This window comes from Pogona vitticeps, chromosome 2 (assembly GCF_051106095.1).
Source record: "Pogona vitticeps strain Pit_001003342236 chromosome 2, PviZW2.1, whole genome shotgun sequence".
Lineage (NCBI taxonomy): Eukaryota > Metazoa > Chordata > Lepidosauria > Squamata > Agamidae > Pogona > Pogona vitticeps.
In genome coordinates, this window is record NC_135784.1 from 44,540,139 (window position 1) to 44,562,626 (window position 22,488).

The following is a 22,488-nucleotide window of genomic DNA, read 5'->3' on the forward strand; positions in this document are numbered from 1 at the left end:
CCTCACTCAACAGGGGTAGAGGCCTTAGATACAACAGGTATCCTCTTTATCATGCTTCCCTTTCATCCCTCTCCAGAAAGATTAAGACCACTGTTAAGGACTGTTAAGAACTCATGACAATGAGTGGGGAAGGACTGCAGAAGTGGGATTATCCCTGCCCCTAGTCCTTTGTCTTTCTAACGAGCCTATTCACACCAGGGAATAGGCCAAGCAGTAATCAAAGTGCTTTGATTACTGCTTTCCACTTTCTTGGGAAGAAAGTGCTTTTCCCTTCCACTTTCTTTGCAAAAAGCTGCTTTCCCCTGCACTTTTTGTAAATAAAGTGCAGGGGGAAAGCACTTTCCTCACAAGAAAATGGAGGGAAAATGCTTTCTTGCAAGGAAATTGCTTTCCCCCTCCACTTTCTTTCCAAACAGCTGCTTTCCCCCCTCACAAAAAGTGGAGGGGGAAAGCAGTGTTTTGCAAAGAAAGTGGAGGGGGAAAGCACTTTCCTCTCAAGAATATGGAGGAGGAAAGAAGGAATCACTTTCCCCATCCACTTTCTTGCAAGGAAAGTGCTTCCCCCCTGCACGTTCTTTGCAAAAAGCTGCTTTCCACCTTGCAAAAAGTGGAGGGGGAAAGCAGCTTTTTTACAAAGAACGTGCAGGGGGAAAGCACTTTCCTCGCAAGAAAGTGAAAGGGGAAAGAAGGAATTTCTTTCCTCCTTCCACTTTCTTGCGAGGAAAGACCTTTCCCCATCCACTTTCTTTACAAAAAGCTGCTTTCCCCCTCCACTTTCTTGCGAGGAAAGTCCTTTCCCTGTCCACTTTCTTTGCAAAAAGTGGAGGGGGAAAGCAGGGATAAAAGTACTTTGATCCCTCCCCCCTCCTTACTACCGTGTATAAAACAACCCTCAATTTTTCCACTAATTATTTTAGGGAAAAGTGTCATTTTATACATGGAAAAATATGGTGTATCAGGGATCTCCTATCAACTCTCCTCAAACTGCAGAAGTGACTTGGATGAGTAGCAAAATGTTTCAGCCTAACAAGAAAGAAGTCCAGTTGCCATGACTCATCTTCCAGATATCCACACCTGGATGACTGAGAATCTTCACAGATAAAATAATCCTTGTATATTTTTATTAATAAATATACTAACAACAAAACACCAGTTCTGAATATCAGTGGGCAACACCATGCATAGTAGCTGATAATACGTGCAAATATACAGATGAATTAATTTTACACCTACAAGTGGAAGTACAATCTGTCTAAATTTTGAAAAAAAATACAGTGAGTTTTGGCAACCTTTAATATCTGACAAACAGCTCTGTGAAGACATATTAAGAAATGCAAGGAATAGGCCATTGATTTTATTCTACTGTCTGGCAATTTGAACTAAGTTTTTACACAGATTCTAAAATGTAATTTTAAAATCCTCATCCATTTTGCTATTGTGAATACACAGATAATTCATCAGTAGAAATGGGCACCATCTGCTGGTTCGGCAGTTCATAACGGTGGTCCTTTGGATGAGCAGGGGTTCTGCAGACACCCCGGCATCCCTCCCCAACTTCCTCTGGTGGGTGTCCACTCAGAGGCAGCATCCCAGGCTTTCCTGCCCTGCCTCATCCCCTGAGTTGGTGCCCATTGGAGGAGACAGGGAAAGGAAGCTGGGGCGCCTGCAGAGCACCAGTTTGTCCAAAGGACGAACCATTATTAACCACTGAATCAACAACTGGTGTTATCTCTATTCATGGGCACTTCTAATACTAATCTAGTGACCATCATGCGATTCCCACATGTAGAAAGGAGTGTTGGCATTGTTTTAATGTAATTATAAATTGGAAAAAATATTGCTATACATCAGCTTTCTGTACATTACTGAGCTTTTATACAGATAACTTCAACCAAATATTGGTTTGCAAGGTCAGTTCTAAAATAAGAGCAATTTACTCAGGGTAAACAAACTTCCAGCAATGCTTACATTAATAGAAATAAGGTCTGGATAAGTCAACTTTCCACCCAGTAAAACACAACAGTAGTTTTCCAAGTTGTGCAAGCTTTCTTCAGTGAATGTTGATATCACTTGCATTTGTATCAAGTAGTAAAATGAAGTTTGAAAAGTACAGTCTGTGGTGTTGTGACATCTGCAACTGCAAGTTCCTGGCCATCAACAAGTCCCAGCTCTGCAAAGAAGACAAAAACTTTAAGCACAAGATTTAAAAATCACTGTCTGTAACTTAGAAAAAATAAGCAACTGACCATCAATGCAAGATAAATTTTACTTAACAATCCAATTGTCCAAATCCTCTTGCATAGCTGCCCCGGTGGAAGAGAAATGGTGTAACTGGCGCACAACCAGGAATCCATGCAGGGACTGGTTAATGAGCAGCCATTTGCTGCTATAAATTAACCCACTTTCCTTCAATGAGAATACCCATACAAGAGCATTTTGGCCAATTTGAAACAGTATGTTTCATAGTAATTTTGTGGAAGAGTAGTAGTAGTAGTAATTTTGCCTGTACAGTGGGGGCTCGACTTACGAACGACCCGACTTGCGAACAATTCGAGTTACGAACCTGCCCTATAGGGAAAGTAAGGACTCGACATGCGAATTTCCCTCAAGTTACGAACAGGGAAAAAAGTCCCCCCTCCCTCCCCTTAGAGGCTTTTGGAGGGGGGAAAGGGTCAGAAACTTAAAAATAAATACTGTACTGTTAAATAAAGTCACTTACCAGGCCTTGGTAGCCCCCAAACCACAGGAAAAAGAGCAGGAAAGAGCTAAAAGCCGACACCCAGAAAGAGCCTGGCAGCCATTTTGTGGTTTTCCCCGCTCCTCTCCCCGCCTAACAGCTGATCGGCTGGCTCTGAGCAGGCTTCCAGAGGCTTGCTCAGCACCTAAAAAGCCTGCCTGAGTGCCTTTGTGCTGAAAAAATCAGCACAACATGCTTTAAAACATTATTTAAAATTGGCTTTGTTTTTTTTTTTTTTTTAAAGAGTTCTAATGTGCTGCCTTTAGTGTTCCCTGCCTTCCCTGAACCTAAGGGGGAAAAAGAAAGAAAATATCCCCCTCTAGTGGCAGAAGGCAGAATAGCAGCTTCCCATTAGTTTCTATGGACAGAAAAGAGCAGATACGGATTAAATGGTTTTCAATGCATTCCTATGGGAAATGCAGATTCGACTTAAGAACTTTTCGACTTGAGAACCACCTTCCAATACGATTAAGTTCTTAAGTCGAGACCCCACTGTAATATGTCACTTTCAGTAAGTGTTAAGGTGCCCCCACTGGGTCTAACAATTGAAAAAGGTTTAAATCAGCATCCATGTAATAGAACAATTCAAATCTTGCTGCTCAGCATAGTAAGTTGCAACTAGAGTAGGTCCACTGAATTTATTGGACTTACAAAAGAGCTGACTCACCAAATTTCCCTGATTCAATGTACCTAATCTAGTTGTGACTTACTATGCTAAGCAACAGGATTTCAGCCAATGAATAATTCTGCATAGCCAAGAATGTTTTTTATTCTGTTTCATTTCCCTGTGATTCTTTGAAGATTTATGTTTGTTTCATATGTTTATGAAAGTTGGTAAAAAAAGGAGTGACCCAGAAGAGTAACACTTTCAGAAACTGCAGATCGCCAAATCTTTGCCCTATATTCTGATGGAGTAGCAAAATTCACTCATGATTAAACAGTAGATAATGAACTAATTCTAGCTATTATGATGAAAGTTCAAACAGAAACCTATACCAACTGGAAATTTACAATGCTAACATGTAACTACAAAAAGCTGAGATGTCCCAATATATATTTTATGCTAGTATTCTGAGGAAAATTATTATGGTATCACTGGCATAGGAACCTGCACAGATGCTTAGGACTGATATTTCAGTATAGCTTCACTTTGCTGTAAACATACATTAATCCAACTCAGGACAAATACACACTTCCTTATGAGCAAGGAAGGTAGGTGCATAAAAACTGAATGCAAGGTAAATGTTTCTGCTGCCAATACATGTGACTGATCTTCAGGATCACTAGCAATATATGGATGGGTTGTATACTTCTTGTGGTAAGATTTAGTTACACCTCTTCTTGGTAAAGCACCATATATACAGAAGTCCACACCACCAACACCTACTACTACTACTACCATCATCATCATCATCATAGTGGTGTCTCGACTTACGAATGTCCCAACATACAACCTTTTCGAGTTACAACCAGCTCTGGCTGCAAAATTTTGCTTCGACTTGCGGCTGGAGCTTCCAGTTACGAACAGGAAAAGGAGGGGGGAAAGGCGGGGAATTCGAATGGCTGTTGGTCAGCAAAGAGGCTGATTCTTTGTAGCTCTTTGGCCCCAACGGTTAGAGTGAGTGCAATCGCAGGAGGCTTCGGACTGCCTGGTAAAGTAAGATGCTGCTTTCTGCTTTTAAAAAACTGTTCTGGGTGGGTTTTGCAGTGTGGTTTTGGGCTGGGTGGTGGGATTATGTTTCTATGCTGTGATGGGTCTTGCGGGGTTGGTTTGCTTTTTGAGTTTTTTCCCCCATTTCCGATGGGTCTTGCAGGGTTTGTTTGCTTTTTGCTTTGCTTTTTTGGCATTTCCGATGGGTCTTGCATGTTTTGTTTGCCTTTCTTTCTTTTCTCCCTTCAGCCGGAATGGATTAATCGCATTTCCAATGGGCCTTGCAGTGTTGTTGTGGGGTGTGGTTTTTTTGGTGATTTTTTTCTTCGGCCAGAATGGATTAATTGCATTCCTATGGGAAATGGTGCTTTGACTTAAGACCATTTTGAGTAATGACCAGAGTTCTGGAACCAATTAAGTTCGTAAGTTGAGGCACCACTGTATTTTTTTTTTTTTTTTTTACTGCCACAAGGTCTCAGGTTCTGATCATGTAAAATCAGAATTTCTGCCAGAGGGAAGGTGTGTATGCTCCATTAATAACTATGAGTCAATTAACACATGCTTAACTTCTCTACTATTGAAAAATGGAAAGGACTTAATTGACTTGAGCATGCCAAAGCCAAAGTAATAACTCCTGCAACTGCAGACAAGACAATTCAAGAGAAATCACGCTATCTTCTAAGATCCATACTATGCCATAGAGCTGATAGTTATGTTTAGATAAAGACCAGAAGTACAACTATTCAAATCCTGTTCCATCAATTTCTCTCTCATCATGCCTACAGATAACAGTATGAAAGCTGACTTCTGTTGTCTCTTTCCCACCTACATCTTTAAGGATAATTAACTGAATGAATAAGAAGGAACACTGTGTATCTCCAAAGATCCTATTCACCTATGTGACTGCAGGACAAATATGCAAGCATTTCCTCTCCCCTACTCTCCTCATGAAACTGATTGTGCACTCATTGCAGAACTGAGCATGTGAGTGATCACACCAAGGATGGCCCACCAAAGGAGAGAAAATGCTGTGTAATTGCCCCTGTACGCATACGTTTTTTGAACAGGATTCAAGCTAGTCTCTCATCACACAATACCAGAGTAGATAAACCATTTCCCTGTAAAAATGAAGCAACCTGGAAGAGGTACTGATGAAAGATACCTTTTAAAAGTCCACAATATTCTTTTTGAAACATTCGTATTACCTTTTAGTGTCTTTGAAAGGTTCGGCCTTGTTCGTTCTTCAATTGAAGCTACCGACTGGGGTGGGAAAGAGAAACACATATACACTTTGTATTATTTTTACTTAAATATATATATATCTTTACTTATATATATATCCATCCACAATAAAATTCATAAGTATGCATTAATCACCTGTAAATAAAGAGTTTTATTTCTCCCATACACTGTGGCTGTTATTGCAGGAGATTTCATTTGCCTGTGGAAAAAAAATTAAAAAAAATCAGTAAGTTAGTTAACCAAATGTCTGGCTTTACTATCTGACAAAATCATGCTTTCAGGATCCGAGTTTTATTGCTCAAAACAAGTCAGCATATCAGATACAGTCCATACTTACAATGAAGCACTGTTTACCAAATAATCCAGGACTTCCTGCAATTTAGCAGATGGAGAAAACTCTATCTTCTGAGGAAGCTGGCTGCAAGCCAGACAATTTTCCTATGAAATAGTATATGAAACCAACTATAAGGTGAAGAACTTAAATAAGCCACAGCTATTTAAGTCATATTAATAAATAACATGAATAAACTGAAACTTAATCCAGACAACACAGAGGTGTTCCTGGTCAGTCAAAAGTCTGAATTCAGGGTGTTGATTCCAACTTATAAAGCCCCAAACAGCTTGTGTCTAAGCTATCTCAAGGACTGCATCTCCCTTTATGAGACTGCTCAAGTGTTAAAATCATTTTAGAGAGGCCTCTCTTGGTCCTGCCACCTTCACAGGTGCATTTGGTGAGTACACGGCAGAGGGCCTTCTCTGTTGCTACGCCCAGACTCTGAAACTCACTCTCACATGAAGCTAGGCTGGCCTTATCCTTGCTGTCCTTCCACAGGCAGCTGAAGAACTTTCACTTCAGGCAATCTTTCCCTGAGTGACTGGCTGCCTGAATGGAGGTTTAAGAAGACCACCAGTACCCAAACGATCCAAAAATGAATGACACAACAAATCCAAAATGAATCAATCCCAGAGGTTTTCCCCCATTCCTAATAACTATTTTTCCTATGGATTATGGTTTTTTTTTTAAAAAAAAACATTTATCAAGGAACAAGAATTCTCCATAGTAATTTTTTCCCCAAAAAAGTATCAAAACTAAGTATGTTTTGGGGGGAGAGGAGGAGGGGGATTTGTAAAGTTAAAAATACAGGAATTCACAATAATTATGACCCCAGGAAAAAAAAAATTCACTATAGTAACCTTAACAGCAGAGTTCACACCATGTGCGCTATATGATTCTGTCACTGCTGAATTATCAAGGCTAAAAAACCACACACATTAATTCATTTACTGCTCTCTATATACTGCTAAATATTGGACAATATGTTCAAGGAAAAACTGCTATAAAGGACAATTTTTTAACACAAACACTAACCTTCTTTTCTGCTTCAAACGTGTACGTGTAGAGTCCATCGACATCATTAAAAACCAAATAGTTGTTCAGAGGCATGTATGCACTGTAATGAAAAGTCTGTTACTATTTTAAAACAATAATAGTTGTTTAAAAATACTTAATCTGAAAGGGGGTACCTTGTAGCTATTTTGAAGACTTCAGTTGCACATATAGCTAGAAAGAAACAGATAACCAAAACTATTTTAACAATACGGAGAAGTTGCATATCAAACATCATGTTTCCCAAAACAGGGAGAAGGACTAATAACTTCTTATTTAAATACTTTTGAAAACTAGGAATCACATTTTTATACAAAAGAAAATTATATGTCACTTTTAATTAGGAAGAATAGTCTAACGAATACAATGCGTATTCTGTCTTTGGAAAGTAAATCAGATACAAACCAAATTTGAACCCTGCATTGCTAGAACCTAACATACCTGTAAATCCATTTGAAATATACCTTTCTAAAGCAGGGGCCAGGGAACTTTTTTACCTTTTATCCCCCCAAAAAATTTATATACGCCGACATTACATCCTTGATTTGAAAGGAAGGAAATCATACATTATTTGAATTAAAAATATTACTGAACTACACAGGCTGTGTACCGAACTGGCAGGATGCACCAAATTTGATAAAGATGTGCACTATTTTTGCTGGAACACATTGCACTCCATCCATGGTGTGGTATAGGGAGTAGTAAGGTGTCCAACGTTCCTAGCAAGTTGCAAATTTTTTTTCCTAGCCCGCAGAGGATTTAATCATCACCAGAGTGGTGCTAGCAATGACATGCTTGCTAGAGACAGCCAACGCAGAATGGGGGGGGGGGCTTTCCCTACCACTTTAATAATTCTATGTGTGGTGTGCAAAATCAAACAAACCCGGCTAAAGGTCATGTCACCCACCCTGGTGCCACAGCCCAATATCAAAGGACCAGTGTGCTTTTTTATCATCATCAATGGAAAACTCAGCAGTGGCCAGAGGATTGGAAAAGATCAGTCTACATCCCAATCCCAAAGAAGGGAAGTGCCAAAGAATGCTCCAACTACCATACAATTGCACTCATTTCACACGCTAGCAAGGTTATGCTCAAAAGAGAAGAGTGCAAAAAATGGTCTGAAGCTCAACATAAAAAAACTAATGAGCAGTCTGCTCATTGCCCCCAGAATTTTCACTTTTACCCAATTTTGGGTAATTTACCCCTGTTCCCTGACCTATATTCTAAAGGTTTAAGATTTCAAAAATATCATTATATTAAACTGTTCCCAGACTCTTTCAGCAGCGTACTTTTGAACAAGTTTGCACAGAAGCTTATTTCACTAATTCCAAAGTGATTTACTTTAATGCAAATTTGCTATAAGTTGCAACTTACAGCTATCACTCTACACATGCTTACATCAGCATAATTTCCATTGAATGAGCTAGATATTTATGTTTGCTACCACATCCCAGTAGACATTTACAAGACTCTTTGCACATTCCCCATAAGCAACTGATTGGCTTCTATGAGAACAGAATGTTGTAGCAGACAGATTTTTGGTCTGATCATCAAGGGTCTTCTTATGTTTGTAGGTAGACATGTATTGCATACAGGTATATTCAGCTCCATTATTCACAGAAAAACAGAAATGTTAACATCTGTTGCCCAAACGTGGAGCAGGGAAAAAGATATATAAATGCCCCACGACAACCATTTTAGCTGGCTTCCCTTTGTGTGACTGATCTCAAAACCAGTCTGAGAAAGGGCATGTGAGGATGGGAAGCTTATATGATGACCCTTCTGATCCACATTTAGGCAACAGAATACAGCCAAAGATTTTAGCTGATCCCTCAAACAGCTGTCAAATACAACCAAAGCAGGCAGTTACTGCTTTACTTTACCTGCAATTACAGCATTTGTAGAAGCCACTGCTGGAATGATCCGCTTTACAACTCCTGCATTAAGAGAAGGGAACACCACACAGTCTTCAAGTCATCTACATATATACCTATCTCTCCATCTCAGTGTTTAGACACTAAATGCCTATAAATACTGACAACAGTCCCAACACCTACAGAGTTGTGTAGCAGTAACAACCACCACCTAATACAAACATCCCACAGGCACCTACTTGGCCACCATTGTGTTGCTGTTTTGACCTTTATACTGGCCCAAAGTGCCAGAACACTCTCTGGGTGGTTTACAATGTAATTATTCAAACAACACTTTGCGCCCACACCCCACAGCAAGCTGAATATTTATTTTACCAACCTCAGAAGGCTGGAAGGCCAAGTCAATCTTGAGCAGGCTACCTAAGCCCATTGGGATTGAACTTGACTGCCATACTGCAGTTTAATCACAATACCATATGAACAGAATGTTGTACTGGGTAAGCCTCTGGATGCTACCACAATTTTCTAGACACACATGCTGGAGAAAGATAGCTGTTGCTAAATCTCACCTTGTGTGAGCCTATAAGTTAAGCCTTTAATATTAAATTGGGCTGCCCTTTCTAAAGACTTTTCAAAAATCCACTGTATGTGCTCTGGATCATCTCCATCTACAGGAACACCTTCTGCAAAACAAAGAAATTTATAACTTTTATTGGCTAAACTTGAAATAGTTCTTCATAACCTAATTTATCTTTAATCAGAAATACTTGGGGTCTCATTAAGAGAAGATTGACTAATATTTTCAAAAGCAATCATTCAGAAAATCTAAGAGCCACATCATGCAATACAAGAGAAATAAAGTAGCACAGAATTTTTATATTATTTCACAGCCTATTTTGATCGAGGTATACAATAAGTATAATTTATTGGATTACCTCCAAAAGGTTGCTCCTTGGGCCACTGCAATATCCTGACATATTCAATGCAATGTTCTGGTAGCCGAGGCATGGAAGCAATTGTACACATAGGAAAATTTACCTGGTGAGAAGATCATAAAATGATTCAACAGGAATTTTTCCAGAATCTCACCTATGACAGATTAGTTCTTTTTAGCTACCTGTGGTGGATAAAGTTCAAGTGTGCATTCAATACAGGCTGTCATTCCAGGAATGATTACACGAGCATTTCCTTTAAAGCCTTCAGTTCCACCATCAATCAAAGGTATAATGGAACTTGGATCCAACACCCCATCTTCATAGTTTAAAAGTGAAATCTGAGGAGAAAATAAGAGGTTATTATATTAGGATCTTTCTCCACCTCTCACCTCCTATCCTTAATTTCTAAACCGAGAACTCCTGCTGAATCTAATTTATCAGAAATTACTGCAGCATTAAGTGCCAAAGCCACCTCTGTTGCACAGAACTTTGGGTCAGCCCCTACTAAAGCGTCTTCTCTTTAAAAAAACCCATCAGCACAAAAGGATTTCTGTGCCACATTCATGTTCATGATGCAGGAGATTAAATGCCCTTGCAGTTCTCTTTGAAGCAGTGCTCCAGTTGCAAATAATTATGCTTTATGTTTCAAGAATTCTCCTTTGGTTTATCACTTGAAATATGAAGATAGAAATACCAAACAAATCCCCTATGGCTATGGAACATAACTGTGAACACACACCACCTGGATCTCAAATCAACTTTGGAGCAAGTCAATTAGGATCTGTATGCAAGTGACATATTAGATTGCCATTCTAAATCTAATGTAAAGCTATGTGGAGTGGAGTGCAGATACTCTAAATATACATGATCTTTAAAGTTACATTTTGTTTAGTCAAATTTATTTTGTTCACTAAATAATTATGAGAAAAGAGCAGAGAACCTCTAAAAAGTGCCACATGGGTACATAAGAGTTTAAACTCAGGACAAAGTAAACAAAACCATCCATCCAAATAAGTTTTCAAAATCAGCCTAGGTATTAAATTGTTATATTGCACCTAAGGGCTCCATCTTGTCTTTCTAGTATGCAACCACCACCCCAATATGAAGCCTAGCAATTTGCAAATCTGTTGGGCAAAGAATGGTTTAACGCACTAAAACAAGTGCCTGAGAAATTAAATTCTAATCTTCAGTCTCTACAATGACACAACTCCTTTGTTCTTATTCTTATTACACATAATGCATTCATGCTAACTAGACATTTAATGCGAATGATATAGACTTTATATGCTATTGCTGCCATTACATTGTTTCCTTAAAATACTGGCAATAGGTATAGCTTAAGATACACTGAGCTTGTCTGCACTATAGCTTACTACAGATTTAAAGTGTATCATGGTGCAAGCCTGTACACCCGGTGTCACTTCTGTCACAGTGTACTACAAAGGAGGGAGCCAATAGGATTCAGAGCTCAATTTCCCACCCTTCTCCTACGCACATACAGAGAGCTATTGACAATGAGCAGCGTGACCAGATATTTGAGACACAGGGTGCATGCAGTCCCTACCAATCATTTTTGTCCCAGTACAACCTAAGTATGCTCTGAATAACATTCAGGTGGGTTTCATCAAGACTTTAGTTAATTCTACCATAGTGTTCCAGCAACCATTTTTCAAATAAGCAGATGGCCACCCCTTTTAATTTTCATAAGTATTTACCAGCATGCCATTTATCCATCTTCTTGCAATTATTGAGTCCAAACCACATACAATGATATGGAATTCTGGAAGAAAATATATTAATAGTTATATGCCCAGTAATACTTACTATGCCAATTTTGTTAATGCCCTAGCTTATTAGGTTTATAAAAGAGGTGAAGTTTACAAGCTAACAATCCTGTATATGATATTTTAACTTTCCTTTACAGCAAAGATGGACAACCTGAGTGCCTCCAGATGTTGTCGGACTGCATCTCTTCTTATTACTCACCACTGGCCACGCGGTGGAACTGAAGAGAGCAGTAGTATAACATCATCTGGAGAAGCAGACATTCCCTAGCCCCACTTTAGGGGAAAGGATAGTTACATTCTTCTCAACCAACCTAAGAAAACACAAACAATTATTTTTACCATAGCACATTAAGCTACTTACGTTTATAGAAACTGTCATCCATATCCTGAATCTTTTTGTAATGTCTGAAAACAAGTTAAGTAAAGGAATGCTTGAAGGCAATTATCTAGTCAGAAACAATGACTGTTAATTTGGAAACCTAAAGATCAATCAGATCCTCAACAGGCAATTTGCTGAAACAATTCCTTTATTTCAGGAAAAATCAGGAAAAGGCCACATGGCCTTGGAAATAATACTAATGCTGGAAGAAGCAATACCTTTATTTGACCATAAATTCCTTTATTTGTTCACCATGTTTCTCTTTGGAGCATGGCTTAAACATCATAAAATCATAAAAGCAGCCCTTCTGAGATAAAGCTGTTTAATTATTCCCCAAATAAGCCTGGTAAATCACTCTGAGAAAAAGCTAGATTCTATGATCCAACAGAATTCTTATGTTACTTAACTTTTATCCATGTGATTAGAGAAATATGAGCTGAGGACCAATTCACACATGAGTGCTAAAAGGCAGTATGATGATACAAGCCATTCAGAAAATACTGATTATGCAAATTTGCTATGCAGGTGCTAAGAAAAGTCACAGCTGCTACACATGGTGCAAGGATCAATCCTTTTCCACATTCCTTTTTCCAGTACTTGGAAGTAAAAGAGTGACAAGAACTGCTCACCAGTCTTGAAAACTTTCTATCCTTCAATTTCTCTGAAGCAACCCAAGCAGACAATGTTATTCAACAATAGCCCAGGGAATAAAGCAAATCAATGAGCGGACACAGGAAAAATTCCCTAGTTATCACAAAAGGATACGGAACAACAGCACAGTTGGGAATTCTGGTATTTAGAAATTCAGCAGCAACTTCTGCTTTGGGTCGTCCAATATCCTTAGGTCTGCAAAACAGCACTTGTTAAGAATTTGATCTACCAGCCTTATACATTTTGCATTACATTCATAAAGCCATAAAGGCTACCTACTAACTCTAGCCAAGACATTTGATCAATAGGATATTTCACCACATCAAGACTTTACAAACACAGGATTGTAATTACTGCGCATGATAGCATTGCAACTAGATTAAGTCATACTTAGAACATATCGTTGAAATCCATGGGAGGAATATCAGCCGCAACTAACTCAAATCCCACTGATTTAGAAAAGTCTAGATAAAATGTGACAACTTGAGGATCCAACCTGGATTCTTAAGCATGCTTCAAAGGGCTGTATACTTGGACATTTGCAGTTTACAATGTTTCTAAGTTCATTGTTTGTTCAGTCGTTTAGTCGTGTCCGACTCTTCGTGACCCCATGGACCAGAGCACGCCAGGCCCTCCTATCTTCCACCGCCTCCCGGAGTTGTGTCAAATTCATGTTGGTTGCTTCGATGACACTGTCCAACCATCTCATCCTCGGTCGTCCCCTTCTCCTCTTGCCTTCACACTTTCCCAACATCAAAGTCTTTTCCAAGGAGTTTTCTCTTCTCATGAGATGGCCAAAGTACTGGAGCCTCAGCTTCAGGATCTGTCCTTCCAATGAGCACTCGGGGTTGATATCCTTTAGAATGGATAGGTTTGTTCTCTTTGTAGTCCAGGGAACTCTCAAGAGTCTCCTCCAGCACCACAATTCAAAGGCATCAATTCTTCGGCGGTCAGCTTTCTTTATGGTCCAGCTCTCACTTCCATACAACACTACAGGAAAAACCATAGCTTTGACTATTTGGACTTTTGTTGGCAAGGTGATGTCTCTGCTTTTTAAGATGCTGTCAAGGTTTGTCATTGCTTTCCTCCCAAGAAGCAGGCGTCTTTTAATTTCGGGGCTGCTGTCTCCATCTGCAGTGATCATGGAGCCCAAGAAAGTAAAATCTGACACTGCCTCCATATCTTCCCCTTCTATTTCCCAGGAGGTGATGGGACCAGTGGCCATGATCTTAGTTTTTTTGATGTTGAGTTTCAGACCGTTTTTTGCACTCTCGTCTTTCACCCTCATTACAAGGTTCTTTAGTTCCTCCTCACTTTCCGCCATCAGAGTGGTATCATCTGCATATCGGAGGTTGTTGATATTTCTTCATTGCTTCTAAATATATCAGCATCTACTGCCTTGGGAAGTTTAGAAGTGACTGTTGCTGCTGCAGTAGCTATTACTACCAAAAATGAACTCAGAACTTGGTATATACAAGCAAATCTCGCCCATGCATGCAGAAAGGAGCATTTCGAATCATAGTCTCTATTTGTAAAAATGCCATATAAACAGTAGTGTTTTCCATACAACCACCACTGAAGACACTACTTTGTTTGGCATACATTCTGTGACATATGAAGCTCCAGAGAGCCTCCTCTCATGTGACAGCAGTCTCATGTGACAGCACCAACAAGTATGAAATACTTTTGAGATCCAAGTTAATGTATGCTGCAATGGTGTGGTGAGTTGAGGGGACAGGAAGAAGGATGCCAGTGAGAGGACAGCACTAGAACAGGCAAACTGAAAAGACACCTGTAAAAAAGGAAGGTGGCCAGAGAGAACTGCAGATTTACTGTTAGAAATCTCATGGCACATGTGTCTTGCACATTGCAACTTTGTTTTCAGAAAGTCTTACTAAAGTGAATGAGGACTGCTTAAATTTGAGAACTATGAGTTTGTTAGAAAGTTCAAATGCATGACTTACCGAAACAAAAATTGCCTGTTCAAGTTTGAGACATCAATGGTGTCCATGTCAATAACATGGATCTGTCTAAAACCAGACAATGCCTGTACAGATAAAGAAACCACAGTTATTAAAACACAACATATTTTCATTATTAAAAGTTTTGCAAAACTTGTTGTTTCTGAAAAATGCCAGTACTTTAAACATTTCCAAGGCCTCCCTACAGAGCACTCATAGGCATAACATCCATGGAAACATCTTTTTTACAGCTACCAGACAGTGTTACTTGCTTCTTTCTTCCTTCATAATGGCACTCGGTGCCATTTGGACTTAGGAGTATTATCAAGGAATGAAGAAGGTGGTTGCAGATCAGACATTTTGCTTTGTAGCATGCTAGACTACTTGCTCAGGTTCTTAAAACTCTTTCCTCAGATTCTTTAATTCCTCTTCTGTGGTATTTTGTGATTGGCTACACGGGTGATAGCAGCCATTCTCTGAATCGACGGGCCCTATATGCAGTTCCATACCGGTTTTTTAAAATTTCAAACACTAATCCCAAAAGACCAGTGAACCTGTTCTTTGTTTTATTTACAAGATGTTTCCACATTTGCTGTGAAAGGAAGCTGATGCAACAAAGGACCACGAGTCACACCAATTTCACCAACATTTCTTTGGCACAGAAATGCGGCTCTTCTTCCAGGAAAACACTATTTCTGGATAGGCAAGGTGCTATAGGATGTAACTTATCAGAGAACAAATATCCCTAGCTAAAAGTTTAGATTTTAACAGAACTGACTTTGTTTAAAATTGCAGTGTGTGTGCTAACACTTGATATAGTCTAAATTCATTTTATACCTAGCAATAAGGAAAAATAATAGTTAAATATGCTAAAAATGGCCAGCATCATCTTTACATGAAGTATAATAAAACGTGTTAATAAAATCCCCCCATTAAAATTTCTCCCTAAATTTGGGGATTTCAAAATTAACTAATTTCATCTGCTGTGTACAACTGACATATTAAGCAATGTGCCAGTCTTCCATTTTTGTCTTCCAATTTTAATTCAGAGAATCACAATCAAGAAGATTACAGTAGTTTTTCAACCCACACCTTATTTTTTTCTTTCATGCTACCTGTGCACATAGTGCATGTGTTCATTGCTTAAAATCAGATCAAGAAAAATTTCAATCATATTTTTGCATGCATTTGCTTTAAAAAAATCACTCATTCTTTTCCTTACTGCACAATGGTAACATGAAAAACATACTTAAATTTGTCTCGCTTTGAACATATGCCGTAATAGAGCTAAACTATAAACCTTCAAACTGAATGGGAGCCAACTGGGATCCCCAATAATAAAGTAAATTGACAACTCTGGTGAAAGAAAAGGCATGGCCCTTCCCAATATAGGCAAAAGAACAGTTTACAGGTAGAAAGGCTACAAGGAACAATTATGTTCCTAAGACGGGCAAAGGACAAGTGGTTCTAAGTTAAATTAACTATACAAATCGAGGGGCTGATACCTAGCCCTACTTAAGTGAATTAAGAAGCTAAATTGAATGAAACACAAATAACAGAATGTCTTGGAAAATGCCAAGAATCCCCGAGAAAACAGTTATGCTTCTTTTAAAAATCTCCCACACAACACCAGAACTAAATATTCTGTTAGATTTTTTAAAAAATTCAACACTGCTAGAAAACACATTTTCTTATTTTTCTCATATATGTGGGGGAAAACATTCAGTTTATTTTTCAATGAATCTTGTTGTTTGAAAGGGCAAAATGGAATGGATTCAGTAAAAAGCAATCAGAACTCTACTGTGCAACCAGACTTTTATATTTCTTCTCTTCACAAATTCCCCTTTAGGGCCAGGAACTCCCTTGGAATAGTTTGGGATAAGGACTGGAGCTTGGTGGGAAACAGGAGGAATTCAGCTGCCTGGCACAAGGGAAGGGGATTTTTTACCCATACAAAACAGGTTTGTACCTAAGCTGAGGAAAATATTCCTTTTCAGATAAAAGTGAAAAATATTCCACAGAAAACATCCTTTAAAATTCACAAACAAATGTTGCAAATTAACCATAAGGCCTATTCCTTTCCTTCCTAAATACCTACTCTTCAATCCTGAATTAGAAGCAGGAAAATACATTATTGCACAAAAGAACACAATGCCTTTATTGTTAATACACATCAAAATACCAAATAGCTTCTACAAAGTTATAATGACTTTGACTTGTCTGTCATTTTTCCTCAATTGCATTCCTTCCGGTTCTGTCCCTTTTAGACATGGGAACAACCAAGATATAAGCAAATTACAAGGCATATTCATCATCATCATCATCATCATAGGCATCCTTCAGTCTCAAAAGACAAGGCATATTAATTCATAAAATATCCACATGTCCCATTCTTCTCTACATTTAATTTGTGTAAGATTATGGACATGGTTGAATATTCTGTATCTGATCTTAATCATACCTAAAATGCATTTGGGTATTTATAAACTAATGGGGGATATGAAAGAATTAGTTAGGAATCAAACAGCTGCCTTGCTGGTATAGAACTCATAAAAGATGCCTTTGTTGTTACCTGTTTCCTCTGAGAAAATTATCTGTTGACCATTTTCTTAAGTTGACACAAGATTTTTAATTTTAAAAATTGGTAGCAAAACTGAATGCCACTTTTGCAAAAGACATCAGTAGTTCAAGGATATCAAAGCTACTTCTGACATGATTATGAAAAAATAATATTTTTCTTGTTTATGTACATAAACCACAAAAATAGCTGCTTGTTCACTATGTTCAATACGTATTTTACTCAGTACAACTTTGCATGTTTTACTTTCAGTGTGTTGATTGATTTAAAAAAATGTAAATAAAACCGTTACCAGATTTTTCAGGAGTTCACATCCTAATCCTCCTGCTCCAATAACTAGAACTTTACACGTGTTTAACAGAAAGTCAAGGGGCTGTAAAGAACCAAGACAGATAGTTGTTGAAAACAGGTGAAAAAAAACAAAGTACTGTATTTCTAATAAGACATTCACAAAACTTATTATACAAAATTAAAGTATTTTAATATTATTGAAATCAGGAGAATTCACTGAAGATTAAAATTAACATTAGAGGAGTACTGAGATTGATTTACATTTCACACATAAAGCTGCACTGCCAAGTAGTTAAATGGACTTTGTTTAGACATCCAATAGATATTCACACACATTACAGTAAAAACTAAAACCCAAATCTGATACATAGAGGAACATAGAGGCCAATGAGCGCAACACAAAAATACATATAACCAATACTGACAAAAACTACTACAATTTTTTTCTGCTTTTTTGGTAGGCCTAAACCTTTTTAACTCTAGTACAGATTTTGGAATTTGTTTTATGGCTAGCATGGCTATTGCTGGTTTGTTTATGTATTCTTACAAGTTTAACATCTCAGTCTACTATTTTATGCAGTCATTTTCTGACAGTGTAAATATACTGTGGACCTGCCACATTTATAGAATACAGGACTTGGCAACTAGGCGCCTTCTCATAGTTTTTCAGCACAACTCCCACCAGCCCAGTCCAGCAGGGCCAATGGCCAGGAATTCTTGGAATCAGAGACAAAAATCTGAACTATAATAGTTTGCTTATCCCTGCAATGTACTGTACATATGAAAGTGCATTCAGATATATTCTACAGTATACCTCACTAAGAAAAACGGGACTTCTGTTCAGATACTCATGCATACAAATGTTGACGTATTCAGGGTTCTTTCTACAATTAAGAATCTTTCCCATATAAATGCCAGTCTAAATTAATAAAGTGGCAGATTTAATGAGAACATGAGCATATAAGTGGGGACAACTAGTATATGGGGGTATCAGACAAAAGAAAGCCAAGAGACAAAACGTTGTTGCACTTTAAAGATTGTACTTTAATGTGACCTTTCTCAGAAAGTCTTTAACGTGCCACAAGGTTTTTGTCTCTCTGGATTTTTTTGGTGTGTTTTTTCCTTTTGTTTTATTTTTGTCTGAAACGTTTCACAGACTGACATGGCTACTCCTTCAAAAATTAGTATATGATGGAGGGGAGAGGATCAGTGAAAAGTCTCATGGTGGCTTACCACTTATTCAGCAAGCATGGCATTACACTTGCACAAAGCTTAAAACTAGTAATTGGCAGTAAATATGGCAAAAATCTAAAGCAAATTGGCAATTACCCTGTTTCCCCGAAAATAAGACCTAACCTGAAAAAAAGCCATAGTATGATTTTTCAGGATGCTCCTAATATGAGCCCTACTCAAAAATAAGCCCCAATTAAGTGAAACCCTGCCCTCCACCCTTGTGCAGCAACCAGAAGATGACATGACTGTATTTGAATAAATGTAGATTATCATCCATGAAAAAATAAAACATCCCCTGAAAATAAGCCCTAATTTTTTTTTGAGCAAAAATTAATATAAGACCCTGTCTTATTTTCGGGGAAACACAGTAAAACAACGTTTTAAAACTAGTCAGGTAGTTTTATCTAGGTCAGTCCTTGGTATAGCTAATTACAGTATTTCTTTCTTGCACAAACGAAATACTGCAGTATTCTTAGACTCTCTAAAATGTTCAGCATTCTATTATTTATGCATACTTAATGAAACAAAACTACTTGCCTATCATGCAGAAAATTATTAGGTTTTCAGTCCTGCTCTTCTTTTGTTAATCAACACAAGCAGACAGAAATGTTCACAACAGTTTGTAACACAATACTATGAGCATTTAAAAATACAGTAACCGTTTCTCACTTGAGTGCCTGGTTCGAAATCAGGGTGTGTGAAAGGTCCAGATCGCTCGAGGAACTTCTTTACATGGTTCCAGCGACCTTCCCAGTCTCCATTGTCCCCACACCCACCATCAACAGCCATTCTGCACAGAACACAGAAATTCAGCTGCAAAAAGACCGGTAGGGAAAACAAACACACACACATACACACAACAGTAGCTCTATAGGCTTAATTTTTTTCCTTCTGCATTGTTCAAAAATTTATTACACAAACTATGTTGAACAAGATTCTGTTACTGCAAGTACATGAAATAACAAGCATATGATATACGTGGTACTGTACTGGCTAATAAACATTACTATAACAACTTAGTAGACACAAATACAAAAAGTACTCTCTATTAACATAATTCACTATGTATGATAAATCATAAAGCCTTAGACAAGAAGTGATACGCAAAGGAGTTGTCCTGATATAACTGCAGCATGAATATTTGGGTTTGTATGACAATATTTTTTTAAATAGTAAGCAAAAAGTTACCAGTACATTAAAAGAGAAAGCTGAACAGCCAATCAGTCATTTCTGACTTCTTTAATGAACATACAATAGTTTAAGGAACAAGACATATTATTTTAAATAGCCAGATTTCATATATTGTTTTGAGTTGTTTTTAACTGTTTTAGCATACAATGTTTAATGGAACCCGCCCAGAGTAGACTTTGTCTAAAAGGGCGGGATAGAAATCTAATTAATTAATTAATTAATTGATAGACAGAAATGGACTCACACCCCCAATCCTACATAGATTGACATGAAACTACTGCGCACAATGGGCCTTATTGTCAAGGAAATATTTGTAAGATCGTACCATGGAGCACTTTCACGTATTAAAATAATTTAATCACATCACTTTTTATTCATATTCTGTTCACAGTCCTTTTCAATTCTTAAAATTCCTTTCTGCACAAACAATTCCATTACTGTTTTTCTTCTGAAAAGCTTTGTTACCTAAGTAAATTCAGCCTCATTGGTCCCATTTCACACAGCTCTTAGTAAGTCTACCCAGAGACAAGGCAAGGGGTTCTGCATAACCACTGTTTGAATATATGTTTAAAAAACCCAAACCAGCCAGATGCACTCTTAAGCGAATTTGTAGTACTGTTCTTTGCATAGGAGATGTTGATCAAACACCTTTTCTTTAAGCAATATGCCTTCCACATCTCACAAAATGTGCCCTGATCGCCTTTTCCACTACTGTACTGTAATAAGAGCAAGTTACCATACATGGCTCAGCCTGCAGATGTAGGTCAACAGGGCTGAATGCAAAGAGTTCCACAGCGAATGCAAAACTATTTAGGAGCAATGCTTCTGGCCATCTTTACTATCTATAAATTATAGTGTTACAGTTACCAAAACTGTTAACTATTTAGGATCCACACAAACATTACATGAGCTTTTCACCCATAGTCTGAAGTAATTTGGTGCCCATTAAGCACCGAGAGTTGTGTAGATCCACAGAAGCTCACATTGAAATGTAATCATCTTTAACAACATTTTCAAGATGCTGTGTGTGGGGTGTTGTGTTTTTTTTTTTAACTTTGCTTTTGTTGGGGGTTTTTTTTTTTTGGCTTTGGTCTGAAGCCCTCTGGAGAGAGGTGTTTTTCTGTGAGGCACAGAAAATCTAAAGCAGTGAAGTAGCCACGCCGGTGCTGGTGGGCGACCAGAGGCTAAACAGGACCACGACCCCAGGTCCGGGGGCACGACCTCCCACCTCCCTGCTTGACCTCTGGGGCCTCCTCCCCACGACCGGAGAAGCGCCTCCACGCCCTTGCCTCGCCTCCCTTCTCCTGAGCTGCTCCTTCCCTGCCCGGCTCCCTTCGCAGCCCCCTCTCGGCTCCCCAACCCCCGCACTGACCCCAGCTCTCTCTGCCTCTCTCCCGCTAGCCGCCGCTCCTCTAGCCTCCTTCTTTTCTTCTCCCTATAACGAGAGAGAGAATAAAAGAAGGGTCAGTCACCGGCCAGGTCAGGCTCAAGCTCGCGCTCCCGCCACGACGGGGGGAGGCGGAATGGGGGGGGCAGAGGCGGAAGCTCCCCCGCCCCACACACAGACCCCCCCCCGGAAGCCCCTTGCAGGCAGCGACGGCGGGGAGGGGGTCGGTAAGGGAGACAAGCTGCTAAGCTGGTACTTACGGCTCCTCGCCATCCGCCATAGCCGCTCCTTCTCCCCCTCCCCAACCCTGACCACCGGCCTTCCCACAATGCACGGCGGCAGGAAGTCCCTCGCCGGCCGGGTACTTAAGACCATAGAGTTTTATTTCCTTCCTTCTCCACCCGTGGGCGCTATTGGAGATGGGCGCCAGCTTCTCGGTCCTCATAGAGGAAAGGCGCACAGCGCTTTCTTCCGGTCCCCAGGTGGACGCCGCTCTAATGCGGGTCACTGCGCGCGAGAGGGAAAAGCCCCGAGATCCAATTCTGTGCGGAGTGGGCGGAAGGCCGCGAAAGCGCGTGCCCGATGAGACGCGTTCGTGTTTTAAGTTGCCCCTTGAACACAACGGGAGGGCGGCGTTTTGTTGGTATGAGCTGGCAACCCGCATCTCACTCTTGGTGACTCCATGCAATGATGGCTGCCGAAGGTCCCGTCGTTAAACCATCTCGCTCTGCTCTTGCAAACTAGTACTCGAGGAAATGGTATCTTTTATTAAGTCCGTCCATCTCAGAGGGACTGATTCCAGGCATAGGATTTCGTCTTCCAAGAAACCTGAAAAACGAAGGGAAAACCAAGAAAGATAGGGTTGATCTGACAGTTGTTTGTCGTCGTTCAGTTGTCTAGTCGTGTCCAACTCTTTGTGACCCCATGGACCAGAGCACTCAAGGCCCTCCTGTCTTCCACTGCCTCCTGGAGTTGGGTCAAATTCATGTTGGCAGCTTTGATGACACTGTCCAGCCATCTCGTCCTCTGTCATCCCCTTCTCCTCTTGCCTTCACACTTTCCCAACATCAGGGTCTTTTCCAGGGACGGAGAGTAGTTAGGACCAACTAAACTGTGTCAGAAATGTACAAGTGGTTGCTTTTGCCTCGAACTGCTCATGCGTTTTTATCACCTACCCTGATGAAGATGATCCAAGGAATTAAAT

General features: G+C 39.4%; 1 protein-coding gene across 2 annotated transcripts; it reads right to left on the bottom strand.

The window, feature by feature from the left end:
- Nucleotides 1–1,104: 1,104 nt before the first annotated feature.
- Nucleotides 1,105–21,696, bottom strand: UBA3 (ubiquitin like modifier activating enzyme 3). Of its 2 annotated transcripts, XM_020801684.3 has the most exons (18): nucleotides 21,545–21,696; nucleotides 21,270–21,332; nucleotides 19,376–19,496; nucleotides 17,475–17,555; nucleotides 14,608–14,690; nucleotides 12,758–12,838; nucleotides 11,975–12,018; nucleotides 11,542–11,606; nucleotides 10,009–10,164; nucleotides 9,827–9,929; nucleotides 9,461–9,574; nucleotides 8,901–8,954; nucleotides 7,155–7,191; nucleotides 7,000–7,081; nucleotides 5,968–6,068; nucleotides 5,766–5,829; nucleotides 5,594–5,648; nucleotides 1,105–2,170 (listed from the first exon to the last, which is right to left on the bottom strand). In XM_020801684.3, exons 1-18 carry the CDS (start codon nucleotides 21,562–21,564, stop codon nucleotides 2,082–2,084), a joined length of 1,413 nt encoding a protein of 470 aa, XP_020657343.3. In that variant the 5' UTR covers nucleotides 21,565–21,696; the 3' UTR covers nucleotides 1,105–2,081. The 2 variants fall into 2 exon arrangements, with proteins under 2 accessions (XP_020657343.3, XP_020657345.3); XM_020801686.3 differs by lacking the exon at nucleotides 21,270–21,332 and having other exon boundaries at nucleotides 21,545–21,693.
- Nucleotides 21,697–22,488: the final 792 nt, after the last annotated feature.

Excerpts from the sequence above, each read along its gene's own strand:
- UBA3 (XM_020801684.3), bottom strand. The coding sequence starts at position 21,564 with ATGGCGGATGGCGAGGAGCC. Across the intron at positions 6,069-6,999 it reads CGTTTGAAGCAGAAAAGAAG|GAAAATTGTCTGGCTTGCAG; the intron begins GTTAGTGTTTGT and ends ACTATTTCATAG. Across the intron at positions 2,171-5,593 it reads CCTTTCAAAGACACTAAAAG|AGCTGGGACTTGTTGATGGC; the intron begins GTAATACGAATG and ends TCTTCTTTGCAG.